Here is an 18559-nt window from a genome sequence, read left to right on the forward strand (position 1 = left end):
CTAGTTTTGAGGTATGGGCCAAATAATGTGTGGGGGTAGGAAAATCAAGACTGATTTTTTTGTGTGCAAAAATTGAAGGGAAAAACATTCTTCATTCACATGAAAATATCTTTTGATGAAATTCCGATGGGTAAATGTTAAAAAAATGACTCAATTAAAGGTACTGGTACTCTAACTTAAAACTTGATTTTCTCTGTTTCTGTCTTTTTAATGTATCAGTGTTCAAATTGTTGTAACTTTGTAACTAAAGGTTGTATTAACATCGGGTCTTCACTAATCATGCTAATGTGGAGCTTTGAATAAGCCGAAAATGAAAATTTAAGAATCCCAAAATTGGCCTGGGCCTACTCATACTGAATTTGCTTGATTGCATCACAATTAAGCACCACAATACATGTAGCTTAATATTGCAATTTCCGCATTATTTAGGCACTACAGGTAATCTAACCAGATGGAGATTTTACTTGATAATGTAAACATTTTTTTTCTCTATAATGGATAAAAGGTAATTGACCAACCGACCTTTTTTGGTTGATCGTGTAAGCTAATCCAAAACCAACCCTAATCCTAATCCTAACCCTAAACTAACCCTAAACTAACCCCAATCCTAACCTTAACCCTAACCCTAATTTTGTGTAAAATTACATAAAGGAGTAACCTTTTTTTCAAACCAAAGTGAGGCCAAACATACCTTTTTTTTGCCCAATAAAATAATAGCAGGTGGGAAAAAACAATTTCGTAAGAAAATTTGGTATTGGGACTACATCCCACTGTAGCACATGATATGATGAATTTCACTTTGAGTGTTGTGATAGCATATTGTTGCTATGCGCAGCAAGAGAATGTTCCTCACATCCAGAGCTCCAGCGCTATTATACATGTAGCTATGAAAAGGTCATGTGAACCTCAAATTATCAAAGGTGTTATACTACAGTAAATGAGATGAGACAGGCACTTGAGATGAAAAATTATCAACATCAATATCATTGCCAAACTGCTGTGAAGATAATACAATGTAGGCCTAAAAGGGCATTCAACGTTCCATTTGGAGTGTGCAGTAGTGAATTTCAGAGGTAGGGTCTCATACTGGGGCTGCTTTAAAAATGAAGGAGTCTCTGTAATTTAAAGAAATGGTTAACCCTAACCTTCCTTGAGGCTACAAGGCTATAGCACAAAGTGACTGATCCCACATGATCCAATTGCACACGTAAACACAGGCCGGGCAGCCTAAACACTCTTTGCTTGGCATGCTTGCTATCCATGGGCCCCATTCACAAAGCCTTATGAATGATCTTACGATTAATTTGCCACTCATAATCCCCTATTAAATCAAGCATATGATTGATCGTAAGTCTTTGTGAAACAGGGCCTCATCTTGTCCTCCACACCCCACGCAGGAGTCCATGGCTGAATACCAAACTGGAGAAAACATATTTTCTTTTCATTTTTTTCTTCCTTCCTTTCCTGTCTTTTCCCTTTGCTAAAAAGGGCAAATTGGGGCTAATTAAGCACAGAAAATAGTCTTAGAACTCTTGGAGATCGAATGCAAAGTTGCAGAGCTAAAAAATCCACAATATTTTTTTCTGCCTCAGACCCCTGAGTTTGTCAATCTGCTGCCCCTTTACTTCCGATAAAGTGTGGTTATACTAATGATGATCATTATTGTCAATATATGAAGTCTTAAACAAATGTATATAATTTGGCCAAATTAGAGCAGGTTTAGAGTGGGTAGAAATGTGTTCATTTTAAAGTCATAATCCACTTCAGCAATATATTAGTAGAGTAAGGACCAAGTTTGTGAAATATAATGTACTACATGAATGGAGATATTTTAATAGAAAAACATAATTGTGAGCATTTTCCGCTCTTTCCAGGCATTTTCCACATGTGCTGATGTATTATATGCGTTTTGAGTTGGGCCAGTACATGTGTGCGATATTTCATCTTTTTAATTTTCTTAGTTAAGGAATCTGATAAAAACTTTTGCACAGTATTTTTGTGGGACCTGAGAGCACATCAGACATTGAATTTCATTCTTCATATGAAGAATGCATGTCCTTCTGATATCAAATAGTCCTTCTGATATCAAATAATTTTTTTTTTTTTTAAATTTGCAATATAATGCAAATTCTATGACAAATTATTAAAAATTGATATTTCTGATGTTTAACAGTCCTTGAAGTAAAGTATAACATAATATTTGTGTAGGTAGATGGGAAGAAAAGCTGACCATCATTTGAAAATTTTGACCTTTCGTATTGAAGATATACATTTTCCCCCAAAGACCTAAAATTTTAGGTGTTTTGATACAAAACAATACAAAAGGTCAAAATTTTCAAATGATGGATGACTTTTCATCCCAGCTACACAATCCATACACTGTAAGTTCATATCATCAGATTTATAAAGTTTACCTTGAGAACTTTTATATCAAAAATATCAATTTTAATTTTTAATAATTAATTTGCCATAAAATTTGTATATCGCGAATTAAAAAAAAAAAAATCAAAATTATTTGATATCAGGACATTCCTCGTATTCAGAATTCAATTTGATATCTGATCTGCTCTTACGTCTCACAAAAAATACTGTGAAAACATTGCTTTCCGATCCCTTAAGGGGGTACTACACCCCTGGCCAATTTTATGCCAACTTTTTGCATTTTCTCACAAATTAGAGCACATTGGTGACAAGTAAGATGTGTATATTATAGGGGCAAGGACTACAACTACTCCCGGCAACTACTGCACTGAAAATTCAGCAACTCAAAGCAAGTAGTTATTGATTTATTGATCAAATATTGGTTTTCCCTCATTTTTGACTGTAACCCCACAACTGTTGTCTGGGCTGAAATGAAATTTACAGTTCAGTAGTTGCAGTCCTTGCCCCTATAATATACATCTTACTTGTCCCCAGTGCACTATAATTTTAAAGAAAAATGCAAAAATAGGTACAAATTTGGGCAGGGGTGTAGTACCCCCTTAATATGCAGCCTCTATGTATGGAGTTAAATGGTGACAAATTAACGCTTGTGATGAGACCAATACAATAAAAATAATAAATGTTGTAAAAAGTTATTAACATTTGAATGGGGGATGGAGGAGGATCAGGACTCAGGAGGAGCACATTTCTTAAGTTGGCATAAAGGAGGAACTGTAGAGGTGTTTAAATGTTTTTATATTTGCGATTTCAATAAAACAAGTATTAAAAAGTTATTATAATACACTAGAAATTATTGTTAATTAATAAAAAAAAAAAGCTAATTAGGCCTTTTGGCCATTTGGGTTATCTTTAAAAAAAACATTCTCAATTTATATGCACCTTACGTAATACAATAAAACATAATAAGTATTGTTAAAAGTCATTAACATTTGAATAATTAGCATCAAATTAGCATAATGTGCAGGGTGTAGGATTGTCAGGAGGAGCAAATTTCTTAACTTGGCATAGGAATGACTGTAAATTTTTATTTGTGATTTCAATAAAACAACTTACACTTTCAAGAGAAAAGACAAAAATCATCTTTTTTTCCAAAGAACATTAACTCTGATTTGGCTTGGATGTGACAATGGTGATTCAGCAAGCAGGTTTGGAGCAACTTAAAATATCATTTTGTAACCACCATGAAGGTTTTTATTACAACATTAAATAAAAATACTGAAAAAATGTTTTAGCAAGAATCAAATTCTAATAATGTAAAACTAAAGCCCTATATTCACAGACCGTCTTTCTCCATGTGTAAGGTTTTTTTTAATAGAAATTATGTAAAAGTAGAGCTACATTGTGTACATCTAGACTTTAAAAGTAATCCGGGGAGTAATCTTATAAAAATTGTGTTTACAAAAATGCACTCTGTGACTGAACTTTTCGTAATATAAAATCTGATCACACAGTCAAATCCAGACGAACAACATAGCTTCATGTTAGGATGTGAGAGAGAGAAAACGAGATGCATGGTCATGATATTCTCGGTATGACGTAAACTGCAAAATGACTACACACATCAACAAGAATTTTTATAAGCCCCTATGGATCAAACCAGCTCTATAAATAAACAACTTGGGACAATTTTAACTCTAAATGTTCACCCAAAACAGCATTTGCTTGAAGTGAATAAATCCCAACCAAGACTTTTTAAGTTGTGAATATAAAACTACAAATGACAAGGCCATAGACAAATCACTGTATGCATATGTATGTGTGCATCTATGATCTGCAGCATTTATATTCTTGCTAGCTCTAGCGAGGTGATCGTCAAAACCTTGAGAGCCAGCTGCCTAGCTATTCTCCTATGACGTATGTTACCACTCTACAAAGTGTCAATCAAACGTAGTTAATCTATCCGTGGTTGTGAACACGGCTTTGAGTAAATAGCCATAGTTTCTTTTCACTGTAACTCAAGACGAGTATTCTTTCCCTGAAACAACCGAATGTCAGAATCCAGCCCGATAGCCATAATCAGGCAGGTTTTTATAAATGTAGTTGAAAAAAAAATGTAAACTTTAATTCTATTATGTGGGGAGCAAGCACATGCTTGCCTAACAAGTGAAGAACACTTTCATGGAGAGTTGTGGAGAAATAAAAAAGTATACATCCTACGGTGAAAAAACATTGTCTTATTGAACTACCTGCCGATTGGCCAGAAAGAAGTTTTCACTATCAAAATTGGACCAATCAGCAACATTGTTAGAATAATTTCACACCGAAAAAAAATTGGGGTGAATTGTATTTTGCAAAGCTCCATTCTGATTGGTGATTAAAGTGAAGATATCATGTAATTGACCAATCAGAGGCAATGTTAGATCGGCAGGTAGTGCTCTTAACCTTGCACTCAACCCAAGTGAATATACAATGTACTCTATGCACATACTGTATTAATCATTTAAAATATCAGTTACAACTTGAAACGAATGAGATGTAATAATAATAACAACAACAACAACAACAACAACAACAACAACAACAACAACAACAACAACAACAACAACAACAACAACAACAACAACAACAACAACAACAACAACAACAACAACAACAACAACAACAACAACAACAATAACAACAACAACAATATTAATAATAATGGTAATAATAGTCACTTATCTAAATCCAAGGTGGTTTATTCTCCCGTTTATTCTATTCAAATTATGGATACCGTACTCAAACTAAGCCTTAAAATCTTTGACATTGTTTCAAACCAAACAGATAGATATTTCCACAGAAGCATTAACAGTAACAACACCTATCAATAATCATACAGAAAAGTAAATTATCCTACCTTCAGATCTCTATGTACAACATGTCTTTGGTGACAGTACTCTACAGCTGACATAATTTGCCAGAATTTTTTCCTTGCCTCTTTTTCAGACATCTTTCCATGTTTGGCTAGGTAATCTGAAAAAAAAATGATGTGAACATCAAAGATATATGAGTAAATGTGTTGCCTCTAGACGATCTTAAACATATAGGCCTATTAATTAAGTACACTTCACTTCATGTACAAATGTGAAATCTTTTTAAAATTTGCTGAAAATTGCTGTTTCAGCCCCAGGGAAATCACATACAACTTAATACTACCGGTAATATAACCATATCCACCAAACTATCAAAAAGAAATACTTTTGTATAATTTTCCTTTTTACCCAAATATGACAATGTAGCCTATTATGTAGTGAGTAGTGTACATGTACATCAGTATTCAGTCCACCCCCACATATTTTAAGTATGTAGGGCCTTAGCAAAACAAACTAGTACTAAATCACATCAAATCGTTATTGTTCAAAATACAAGCCCTCATTTGATATTCTAAAGTGGGATCTTTATATGGGTGGGATTGACCCCCGAAAAAACCCACAAACCCCCTAAAATGGTCAAGCAATTTTACCTTTGTATTCATTTTCATTAAATTCTAAAATGTTCAATCCTTCTTTATAGCGAATTTCACCTGCTTCAATTAAAACACATAAACAAGCCAGTGTAAACGCTTCACCCAAGCAGTGTATTAGCACATACAACAGACAAACAATACTACATGCATGGATCGCAAATAAAGGATGGCCCTGATAACTACGATTATAACATTTTGAAGTTGAATATATTCAGCTGAAATTGTTTTCATACAAAAGAGAATTATTTAACTTAAAAAATTAGGGGTCAATCGTGTTTGTCGGGCAAATATGTATAGTTATAGACAAATATAGGCTTGAAGTTGGGCCACACATTTGCCATACACTGTATCATATGTTTTAAATTGGTATAAAAGGCAGAGCAGTAACAAATATTTCTATTTTTCGTGTTAAGTCAATTTAAGTACTAACGGTAAGGAAGTAATAAGGTATTATGTTATTGCTAATACTAAGCATACAATGTAGGGAAAATGCATAATTTTTTAGAGCTAAATGCACACGCCAGGTTTTGAAAATTTGCGATTTGCGCAATTTGCACTGAAATGCCAAAATGCATGATTTTTCTCCCCAAAGATTTCAAATATATGCAATATTAAAAATTTTTTACTTTCTTTGTTTCATATTTTCTTGCAATTTTTTGCGATGGTGTATTTTCTATACTTTTTGTTAACATGGATTGTGTAAGTGTTGCAGATCATTATGGATTCTTTGATTTTAGTGAAAACTTCAGGTTTTTGGAAAATGAGTACTTGATAAATGGTTATTTTAGGAAAATCTTAAAATTTGTATTCGGCCTAAAATGTGTGATTATAACCAAAATGCGCACCTTTCAGCGTTTTTTGCCTAGTTTTCACTAAAGAATCAATAAAAACTTAAGTGTTGCTGACATAAAGTTCCTGTAGGGTCAACAGTTTTTGTAAACTTTGCTAAACATCACCCTCTACAGTTTGTGATGTGAACATGCTTAGCCCTGAGAGGAAAATAAAACTTATTATTAATAAAAGACCATGATAAAATGTATTTGTCAGATTTTGTCCTAAATCTATCCCTGACCTAGCAAAATCAACATCCTGACTCAAGCTACAGTACTTATTTGTACCACTGACCATGAGCACGATCCTTGACCTTATTTCAGGCCAAGTTTTCCAGTGGCATAAACAGCAGTGTGTATTTCCATCACACAGGTCTGACTGACTGACATCCCTATCATCAGGAATGCTTTAAGTCTTCTTGCCTTCCAGTTCATCACACCCCTCAGGCTATGTCTCACTATTAGCATTCCTGTAACCATGGATACAGTCCTATGACCACACCCATCAGCCCTTGACCTTACAGTGTCCTGAATACCACTCCTCATCTAAAATATTGTGCTATATACATAGGTACATTTTGTATATGTCAGAAGTTGTAGATGAACTGAATATGATGTATATTGTGTTGGATGAGGATGCCTTGCCCCTTGTTATTATCTCCACATATTTCTGGCCCCTGCTGTGGTGATGATGCATTTACAACAGAACCACATTCACTGAATACTCAGCCTTATCCACAAGAATTTCAGCCATTGCTAATCATCTTCCACGTTCTTTTTTACACTTATCACTTTTTACCTCTTTCCCGTCAGAATCCAATTAGCTCATGCTTGCGCATAGAACGGTAAGAATGCTAGCAATGAAGAAATTATCATTACATTTACAAGTAGGGATTACTTCAAACAAGATGTATGACTATTTTGTTTTGCCATCAAATTCGTTCCAGTTACACAATACAATCTTCATATTTCACCATTTATATGCTGTTTTATGAAAGGCCCGTCATTTACACCAGGATTATTGTCAAATGGTATCCCCCCTCTTTGAAAACACTGCAGCTCACGCATGACACGTGTGCATAGCTGAACTTATGTGCATGGGTATAATGTACGGACAAGAGCTGCTGAATAATTCCAAACAAATTGCATTCAGGTTACATACAGGTTATTAAAGTAGATATGATACATACCAAACATTTCTCCATTGCTTGCGTATTCTGTCACCAAGTACAACATGTTCTTCGTTTCCATTACCTGTGATGGTGTAAACACAGAATACATGGATTAAGAAGAATATCTACTGGAATAGATTCTCATCTACCTTCATTTTTTTTCAACTATAATGACATTTTGCTTTACCTGTTCTTGTACATAATTACAAAATATAGGCCATACTTTAATTTTGTTTTACAGTTCATGATTTATTTTTTTACAATGTTGCAATTAATATATCAATTGGATTGCTTAAATCAAAAGTTTGTCTCTGATCTTTATTAGGGAAGTTTGAAATATAATATGAGGTATTGTGCATTTTTAAGTCTTCCAACCGTATATTAAACAGTTAGGCTTAATGTATAAATATGTGAGGGAAAATTTTATACATGCTTGGACCGATACAGAATTTGTCACAAATTATCTTTTTTGCTGATTTTGCTGGATTCTTTCTTAAAATTAAATTAAAATATAAAAAGCAAGAATTTTACAAAAATAAAAATGTATTTATAAACGAGCATGATTATATGAACGTGAGATTTGGCGTAAATATCACATACAATGTACAGAGCACTTTAAAAGCCTGTTTTCAACAATGTTTTACACATGTATGGATTTTATAAAGTACAACATCCTGCACACTTCAACATAAACATTCCATTGCACAAAACAAACACTTAACCGTATGCCCAGCATTGACAAACTCGTCCCAATATTTTCCTTATAAACAACATTCGACTCATTTAAAATTAACAATCTACAAAAAACAAAATCACTTTGCAATCTTATTAATATGAAACCATGAAGAGGCATGGTAAACAAAATTAAAAGAGGACAAAGCAATTACTGCTTTGATAATTACTGGGATTGTATGTACAAAGTCATTTGAGTCATATATTGGTATTCATTTAATACTGGGCAAGGTCAGCCTTGCTTGTCTCATGCTTGATGAGTTTGCCCTCCAGGGTAAAGAATTGACATAAATCTTCTTACAAAACCATTCTCGCGGGGGGTCATGACCCACTGGCAGTTTAGCAAGCAAACACGCCATTGAGTTACTTAATAATATTTGACGTCATAACTTGGCGGATGACACAAATTCTGATCTCAAATAGGGTCAATGTCCTATACTAGTCAATGGATAATACCGCTGCTACTCAGTGCAAGTATTTGTTGAAGTCGTCAGCCAGGGACGTTTGTCAAGAAACGTGCCTCCAGTCAACTTCTCTGATAGTCTTTTTTTTTGTCATTCTCGTTCTCTTCCTCTCTTTGTTGGTAATGTAATGCGCATTTACTTCAGATTAAATCAGGAATTAAAGCACTACGCAGCAAGAAGATTAATACAGTGGGTGATAAAGATATTTTGTTGATGCTATAGTTGCTCTTGATGCGTATGCCTATTGTATGCCAATATTATGAACACTTTTGCTGTCACCATTCTAGGTCTGAATTCAAATACACAACATTCACCATACATAATTTGAGGCGCAAATGTGGGGAATACATCAAATCAAATGTTCAGGATACTTTTATTTTGAATATATACATGTTTTAATTATGTTCTAATGTATTATATTCTCTAGCCGCCCTCTAATTGTGATTTTTAATAAATATACAAAACAATAAAATGTGCATAACTAATGAGCTGATTTGCATAAATGCAATTAATTATGCAAATATGCAAATTAGAGGGCAGCTAGACAGGTATCATGTTAGCAATGGCTCAGTCCCTCTGATCGCAATGCCCAAACTGAGGGCGTGTAATGTGAGCATCAACGCGAGCTGGTTACTAGTGTGACACTGACTACAATGTAAGGCTCTCACCAACTCCCCGGTACCCATGTTCCCCCCTTCTTGGCATACCGGGTCAAAATTCACGGGTCAAAGTACCCGACAAATGCAAACAAAATCTTCTTATTTTTTTTTTTAATTTTTACAAAAAGTTACAGAACCTAAATTAATTGTTATTCAAGGTTGGAAACAAGAGAAATACTGACTACATTGTACTTTTAAAAGTTGAATATAGTTGTACAATGTACATTTTAATTACTTTTGCTTCTATTGAACAATGCATAAATACTAATTTAATGTGTCCCTGCCTGTTCAATAGAAGCAAAAGTAAATAAAATGTCATTTTTATCCAACTTTGAAAAAAAAAGTATTTCTCCAGTTTCCTACCTTGAATAACAAGAAATTTAGGGCCTATAACTTCTTCCTTTTTTTCAATGTTTTTATTTTTCGTATTTTTAGGTACCTGGATTCCCACCCGAAAATTAAATCAGGTACCCGAGTACATAATTACCCGTTATGCTGGTTTCATACTACCATGCCGCACGCGCATTGCAGACAAACGAACACAATCAAGGCTTCTCATTGGCTGATAAGCCATGCCGCAGCGGCAAGCGGCAGGAAAGTATGAAGGGCGCTTTAGTTGTGAGCCGTAACTACAATGTACTGATGCTTGATGGGTGGATAACATCATGCAAGTCTAGTAGTCTATATTTGTGATCAGGGTTGTAGCTAGAGAATTTTTAGTGCCAGGTGGTATTTGAGGGAATTTTTTATGAAATTGACAATTTTATTGAAAATTTTCTAAATTTGGCCAAATTCTATGCTATTTTGCAATTTTTGACACTTGATTGCTGGGTGCTATTCATAGAGAAATTGTTTATCAGTGGTGTGCTCTGATCTACCTTACTACAATAATACTTAATATTTAAAAACAATAAGATACAAAGAAATTATAAATTGATCTATTTTGAAAACCGTATGTCCGATTTGCTTCAAACAAAAGCCATATTGATAAGTGTGCTTTGCACTACTCAATTAATCTGTTTAAAACATGCTTAAAGAGCACTTTCATAATGCCTCCAATACCACCTTAAGCAGAGAAAATGTTTGACGACATTTTTTAACTGTTTAACTAAATTGCAGTGCTACATGTTAATTTCTTTATAAATGTGAGGACATGTAATCACAACTTCATTCAGTTATAGGGTTATAATATAAAACTGCAACTCACTTGATACAGTTTGACTATGCTGGGGTGGTTGAGCATCTTCATGATTTGTACTTCCGGTAAACTTTCTTCAGATTACTCTCGTCTAATCTTGATTTGTCGATGATTTTAATTGCTACCTGAAATCAGAATTCAAGAAATGAGAAAACATGCATTTTGTGCATTTCTACAATTATGTAGGATGGGTGCTATATCAGGACATATTATTAAAGGGGTACTACACCCCTGGCCAATTTTGTGCCCATTTTTGCATTTTTCTCAGAAATTATAAGCGCATTGGTGACAAGTAAGATATGTATATTATAGGGGCAAGGACTACAACTACTGCACTGGAAATTTTAATTCAGCACAGATAACAGTTGTGGTGTTACACTCAAAAATGAGGGAAAACCTATATTTGATCAATAAATCAATAACTACTTGCCTTGAGTTGCTGAATTTTCAGTGCAGTAGCTGCAGTCCTTGCCCCTATAATACACATATCTTACTTGTCACCAATGCGCTATAATTTTTGAGAAAAATGCAAAAATAGGCACAAAATTGGCCAGGGGTGTAGTACGGTACCCCCTTAACCCCCTCCCCAATACCAAAAACTTCAGACCATTTTAACTACAACTAATTTCCGGGCTAATTTCATACCTTTCTGGACTACGGCACAACAGATTGAGACTATATTTTTTATGTATGTATTATGGATTTTGATTTTAACTGTCTTTAAAATAAAAACAAATTTAAAGAACAAACACAAATACATATATTTTCACAAATTAATAAATAAACATAAATAAACTGTAAACAAACAAATAATCCATCAATGCTGCATGGCCGGGAATGCTGGCCACATGCATGCATAGACTGATGCCTGGCTAGAGGCTGGGGCTAGAGGATTTGGAGGAAGGGGATCTAGATGCTAATCAGGGTCAATGAAACAAGTTTCCATAGGCTGGCTAGTTATAAATATCTGCAAGACTTGTGACTCACGTAATAACACACTATGGTGCATGGTACCATAAAGGTCATGCTAAATGCACCTAGGAAACATGGCCACTATCTTAACCTTAATTTAAAGGTCACCAGCATTACCTGGACGTTCATGTTGGGCAAGATAAATTAGTTCCTTCTGATTTGTTTGCTTGTTACCATATGATTTATCAGACTAAAGCTGGCAATAGTTGCTGGTCCATAATATTTCCAATCGTTCTGGGGTTACTTAGGGCACATCCAGATTCTGGAAGAATCTAGATTCTGTACATATGGCATGCTACAAATGTAGTACAATGTATTGAGTGTGGGGTGGAAAAATAAAAAACATGGGTGGGGATATACATGTAGGTTGTATTTTGGACAAAGGTTCTATAACCTTTACAGGAGGAACTATTAAATGAGTTGAGGTCCTGTTTTGCATACGGATACTGACAGGCCTCGAAATAAGAACAAAAATCCAAGGGTCCGACCCCGGACCCTTGCCTTTGAAATTTCAAGAATGAGAATTAGCTACGGCGATCCGGGTTGAAAACTTGATGGGAAACTAAAATGAAAGTCTACTCAGGGAGCTGTACGTATTATGTGAATCGGATTTTTCAGTGGAACAACAAAACTAGGATTTTTTTCTCTTTTTTTGGTTCAATTTTTACGGGTCACGCGGACCCGTACCGCGCCTACTTTCACGGGTATTTGACGCAAGGACGCGCCTTATTTCGAGCGCTGGATACTGACACATCTAATTTTGAGCTACATGTACAAATTTATTAATTTAATAAATTAATACTGTACGGTATTTAAAAGCCCATTCAGTGATTTGCTCATTCAAAAAATCATCAAAATTCTTTTTTTTTTGTGCCCTTGGTTATCTACATTAGTATAGCCAGCAAGTGGTTGAGTTGAATGCTGTGTAAAAGCATTTAAACCCTAAATTATAGGGTCTATTGTAAAGTGTGTATTACAAAATAGGACATTTTACATGAAAATGTAATTCTCTACAATAAACTTCCATGTAAAAAGAGAAATTAGCTCTGTACATTGTATTTGAATGGAGCTTCAACTTTGTCAATACTGCTGTTTTCCTTGTCCTTTTGCCAAATTTCTATTTAAAAATACCCTTGATGATAATTTTAATGACTTATCCTTCACTTTTTAGTAACTTGTACCCAAGTTTTATGGGTTTTTTTTTCACTTTCACCAAATGGGCCTTTAACTGCATACATTTTGTACATTAGTGATCACTGATTAGCAATTGATTGGTAGTGCTACAAGGGTTGAGGCATAAATTTCCTTTCATATCATATTTAGTGAAAAAAAAGCCAACAAGTCATTTTTGTGTGTGTGTATGGAAGGCCAGAATTTTGTTGAGAATGCATGACATGTGTAGAATATTGGTTCTTATTCTGGTATCACTACATAGGCCTACATGTACATACATTGTAGAGGAGACCTGTCCCATAGCTATATATCCTTTGGTATATATGTACCATACAAAAGGATCTTAGGGGCTATTTGCATCAGACACACCCCCTCAGTAATGAAGCAATTATGTTGAGGAAGAAGACAACATCATCAGTGGCTCCGGAACCCGGGGAGGGGGGGGGGAGCCCTCAATAATTTTGGTGAGAGGGACCAAGTACACCCCCAATAATATTCATAGGTAAAATTCATAATTTTAAGGTAAAATTCATAATTTTAGGTATAATTCAAAATGTAAGGTACAATTCAGGTAAAATGTTAGGCATTTCAAGAGCTTCTGCGCTTTGCACGAGAGGGGGGATACCCCCTCCCGGACCCACCCCCTTTAGCGCTTGCCACCTTGAAGCAGACCAACAAATATGGCCCCCAATATTAAAAATCTTCGGAGCCTAGGATCATATTTTCATGCCCAAAAATTATACTTGGTGAACAGAATTTTTAAGTCGCACAACTATCTAAGCACCTGCTTTGTAATGCACCTGTTCAAATGTCAAATGTCCTTTCAAAATCACCTAGTTCAGTATAAACCATTTTATTCTAGACTAGAATACTTTGCTCAAGTTTGCTGTAACTCAGCTACATGAATACTAAATGGCAGTGCACCATGTACTGCACTAGCATCTGCTGAGGTATAACGTGGGCTCTTTATCAAAAAAGTTTTGGCTTGCTTGGATTTGACTTTAATCCCGCACAAAGCAATTCACTTTGTATTTTAAAAAGAACCCAAAAGTCTGCACTTCCAGGACGGTATCCCTTCAAACTTAAAATTTTGATTATTTTGACTATATTTTTAATGTTTTTATAATGTATACAATTTTCAATTGTCATTTTCATTTCATTGTTTAGGCTCCCCCCAAAAGTGACTGACTCAAGTGCCCAAGGCACTAAGGGACAGTGCAAGATTGATTCTCAGGACAGGAAGTGTCTTGTGTGATAGTCTCTTGTGTTCTGTCAAATATAGAAAGGGGTGGTCAATGCTGGTCTTATGATCATTCCCTCCATAATTGTTAAAATCTTTCTATGTAGTAATAAGTAGTTTTTTATTTAACATAAATGTTTGTCTATTTTTTTTATTATGGAGTTATATGGAGATAAAGGGTCTCAATTATCTAGTTTATGAATGTGACCCATTTCATACTGAATTGATCCATTTATACAGGGGATGCTGACAGGACGATGGGGGAGTTCCAGCTCGAGCAAACCAGCTGAGCACCAAAATGTGTGTGCAGTATTGATTGCCAAAGCCCAGGCCTCCCCCAGCCCATAAGAAAAAACACTAATATGACTATAATGAGTGTGCATTGTAGTATTTGACTGCTAAGACCATGGGAGAAATATTGGCACACCCTTACCCTGAGGGGTAATCACTTCAAAAACCTGATTATTGCACCAATGCACAGCACATCCCTAGACAGGGAATTGGTACCCCTTACAATGTAGGGGCAAATGGGGTTGTGTTTACCCTCCAAAACAAGACACATGCACTTCTCAATGATATGTGGTACTCCAGGCTTTGCATACCCTAGCATGGGCAAGCATTTAGGAGGCAAACCAAAATATCCAGAAAACTGCTAAACCCAGTGACTGCTATTTTTTTTCCGGGTGGAGCGGTTTAGTGGGTTGTCGCAGTTCTCGGATATAGTGTTTAAAAGGCCCTATAGTACTTTAGTACCTAGGGCTAAACCAAAGAGAGGGTGTTTACAAGCTATTTCAGCAGATCTACATGTTTAAGAAGCGGGAGGAGAGGGATATATTTTTGCCATGCATGCATTTGACAGCAGCTTTTCAAAAGGCATAGAAAACAATTGTCCTCAATCCTAGCCTCAAAACTCGCCACCTTGATCCAATTTAAAACCACTTTAACTCCATGCTCTCACCTGAGATTTTGTGATTCGGTGTTTGGCCAATTTCACCACAGCAAAGTTGCCTTTGCCAACAGTTCGGTCGATGTCGAGAATCCTACTCGAATCCGACTTGAACCAATGGACCTGCTTGAGGGCGCCGGTTTGGTGCCACAGACAGGCTGGTCAGATGCGGACACGTCTGTTGCCATTACTACCATTGCGGCGATGTCAATGTTGTCCAGATGCCGTTGAAACAACGGCAATTCAGGATCAAAGGAGGAAATCTGTCGGAGATGGGATGATGTCCACTGCTACAGGATGCTATAGGTGATGGGGGAAGGGACCACCGTGCACACAACTGGTGCAGTGCACAGGGTTATGGGAATGGGAGTGGGAGCTGAATTTACACACGGTACCGGTGACGTCATGTAACTGGCTGGATGATTCCACCGATTTGCACTAAAAATATGAATGAAAATGATGACAAATGCACCATTAATCAATTAAGAAATCACAATGCTGTTATACTTCATAAATATTACATAAATATCACTTCCGTCTGTCCTGTGAAATTGCAATACAGGTATGACACCTGACTGACTCTGCAGACTCACAGCTGTTTTTGCAGTATGCTGAACTCCCACACTGGCAAAATAGTAGTACAACTGCACTGCTCAGCCTTTTAAAAATAGGTTAACTGCCAGGTCAAAATGACAAATATCACATTGTTAGCTGAAGTGGTCACTAAGTACTGGTATTTTCCCGTTCTTTAGTCCATATAGACAGCAATTTCGAAAGATTCTCATCGCCATTATTCAACTTATAAGTATTAAAAATATGTAGTATATGAAATCAGTGACACGAAGTAAACAATACACACATGCATTTACGTTCTCGTCGTCTTTTGAGCTTCAATATGTCCACAACACGTTGAAATTCCATCTGCAGTAAAAGACACGCAAACCAGCCACCAAAGTCGTGTTGAATCTGTGTATTTTGTGATGACAGGAGCAAGTAAAAAGGTACAGAAAGTAGGTGATGAATTCCCTGAGAGACGAAAATTCCCCCGCCCCGGATGTCCCTGGGCCAACCAGAGTGTCGTCCCTTGTACTACATCGTTTGGCACAGTGTGTAACACAATTACAAGGGGCTTTGATGTCAGGGGCCGTATTTGCTACGTACATTTGGTATACACCGTATTGGTGATACACGTCGGCATCATCACTGTACAAAATACCGGCTTTTGGCATTAGAGTGGGTTGCCAGCCAATTTTATCTAAAGCAATTTTACAAGGATCCCAGGCTAATATCCCAGCACATAAATTCCAGGACCACTGTCAAAATAGCTCAAAATAAATAGTCGAGGGTTCAAATTTAAATAGTCTGTTTAAATAAAAAGTAGGCATAGGGCCTATAAATAAACCTTATTAGTAAAATACAGTGCAATAAAGTTTTAGGCTCTATACATTTAGGAAACGAATTTGGAGAAAACCTGAGCCACCAGCCTGGGTGGCTCATGCGCTCCAGTAATTTCAGATGATTGAGCTCAGATACATCAAAGAATGTCTTCCAATTCATGAAAACAAATAGATAATCAGCTTATCGGATTAAAAGCTTAGAGGGGATGGAGGTCTTGCTGCTCAGCGAGTGTTTGTAATTATCAGAAGGGTTTCTCCAAATTCATTCTCTAATGAATTAAATCATTTATTGACCTCAATACTCATTTTATGACTGATCTAGAAGTGGTGGCGCTGAAAAGAGTAGTTTAAATAGGCCCTACAGAATAGGTCCGGGCATAGGCCAAGCCAAGGTACCCCTGAAGATTCTTAGGCAGAAAAGAATTCGTGCTTGCAATATGTTAGTGTTAGTTCAACTTCAGGGTCGTAGAGATTTTGAAAAAGTGGACATTTTTCCCAAAGGTGAACTTTTTCCAAAATTTTGACCAAGATAGCATTTAAAAAAACCCAATTTTTGGCCAAATCAAGTTGTTGTTGTTTTGTTTTTGACCGAAAAAGCATTTTAAAAACCTGTTTTGTTTTGTTTTCACCCGCAACGCTCGCAAAGTCAGGGCCTTCATTGCATCATTGGCGATTTTTTTTTTTTTTGGGGGGACTTTGCAATCATTTGTGGATACACCCTGCTGAATTTACCAATATATAGCAGCAGTTTATAATGTTATTGCTATATATAATGTACATGTATCATCTTTCTATTGGGAACACCCTGGATAATTATAAGTTAGCAACATAATGTGTGCGATTAGCTAAGTATCAGTATGCAACATTCAAGCCTGAATACGCTGCAGAAGCTATAGCCTAAACATTATGCATATACGAATGTATGATAATACAATGATGATTTTGATTGCGTAAATAATTGAGGTATTGCGTGATACTACTCCCTATTCCAGAAAAATACAGCACTATTATAATCATGATAATGGGATTAAAAAACATTATCCTGTTTTGCCAAATGAAACATGGCTAAAATCCTAATCCTTTAGTTAGTCCTAACTATAGCAACAAAAGTCAAATTTTAATATTTGGCCAAATTTTGGAAATAAGGGCTAAAAACATTAGTTTTATTAGGGTGTTTTTCGTATGCTGTGACAATCAAGCCGAAAGACTTGTACTAAGACTAATTTCAGTTTATGCATTCTAATTTTTGGAAAAGACATGTTTCATTCTGATATTACAAACCATTTAATTAAAGTAACACAAAAAAGTGAAAATTATAGCAAAATTTCGGCATACCCAAGATTTTGAATGCGTAGATTTGTTCCAAGTCTGTGATTTTTGTGACTCGATTGTCAGAAAACATGCCGAAAATGATGTTTTGGCTCTTTAAACAAGAAATTAGTGAACTTTTTCTTTTATCTCCAGTTAGGAATTAATAAATGAATGATTAGGATTGAGCTATGTTTCATTTGGCAGAACTTGATAATATTTTTTTAATCCCCAAAAATTAGTGCTGTATTTTTCTGGAATGGGGAGTAGGTGCAAGCCTGTATGTAATGTATACGTCACTAACTTAAACTGTACGTCCATTTTAATATGAATCTACGTATTGTGATGTTCAAGCGGTCGACCGCATTATCGATCGAAAGACGTATACACAGTATTGATGATGGCATAGCGATTTCCTTTGTTTTCCCTCATTTAGGATGGACCATAGCCAATGGTGGGGAAGCCGAAAATCATGCAATTTTGCCTATCATTTTGTATACATAGGCTAGGCATAGCCCTATAACATCATGTATAATAGGTCCTATAGCCAGAATTTCCTAAATTTGCATCGGTGCCCGCGC

The 18559-nt window shown here is 35.8% G+C and overlaps 1 protein-coding gene across 1 annotated transcript in view; it reads right to left on the minus strand.

Annotated features, from left to right (window-relative positions):
• LOC140155048 (serine/threonine-protein kinase SIK1-like) overlaps positions 1-16495 on the minus strand; it is a 43125-nt gene extending 26630 nt beyond the window's left edge. The window contains 7 exon segments of the mRNA XM_072177731.1: positions 5279-5394; positions 7908-7971; positions 10952-11007; positions 11010-11067; positions 15286-15362; positions 15365-15711; positions 16143-16495. Coding sequence (XP_072033832.1) covers positions 5279-5394; positions 7908-7971; positions 10952-11007; positions 11010-11067; positions 15286-15362; positions 15365-15470 — 477 coding nt within the window. The 5' untranslated portion in view covers positions 15471-15711; positions 16143-16495.
• Between the last annotated feature and the right edge of the window lie 2064 nt (positions 16496-18559).

Source organism: Amphiura filiformis, chromosome 6 (assembly GCF_039555335.1).
Source record: "Amphiura filiformis chromosome 6, Afil_fr2py, whole genome shotgun sequence".
In the NCBI taxonomy this organism is placed as follows: Eukaryota; Metazoa; Echinodermata; class Ophiuroidea; order Amphilepidida; family Amphiuridae; genus Amphiura; species Amphiura filiformis.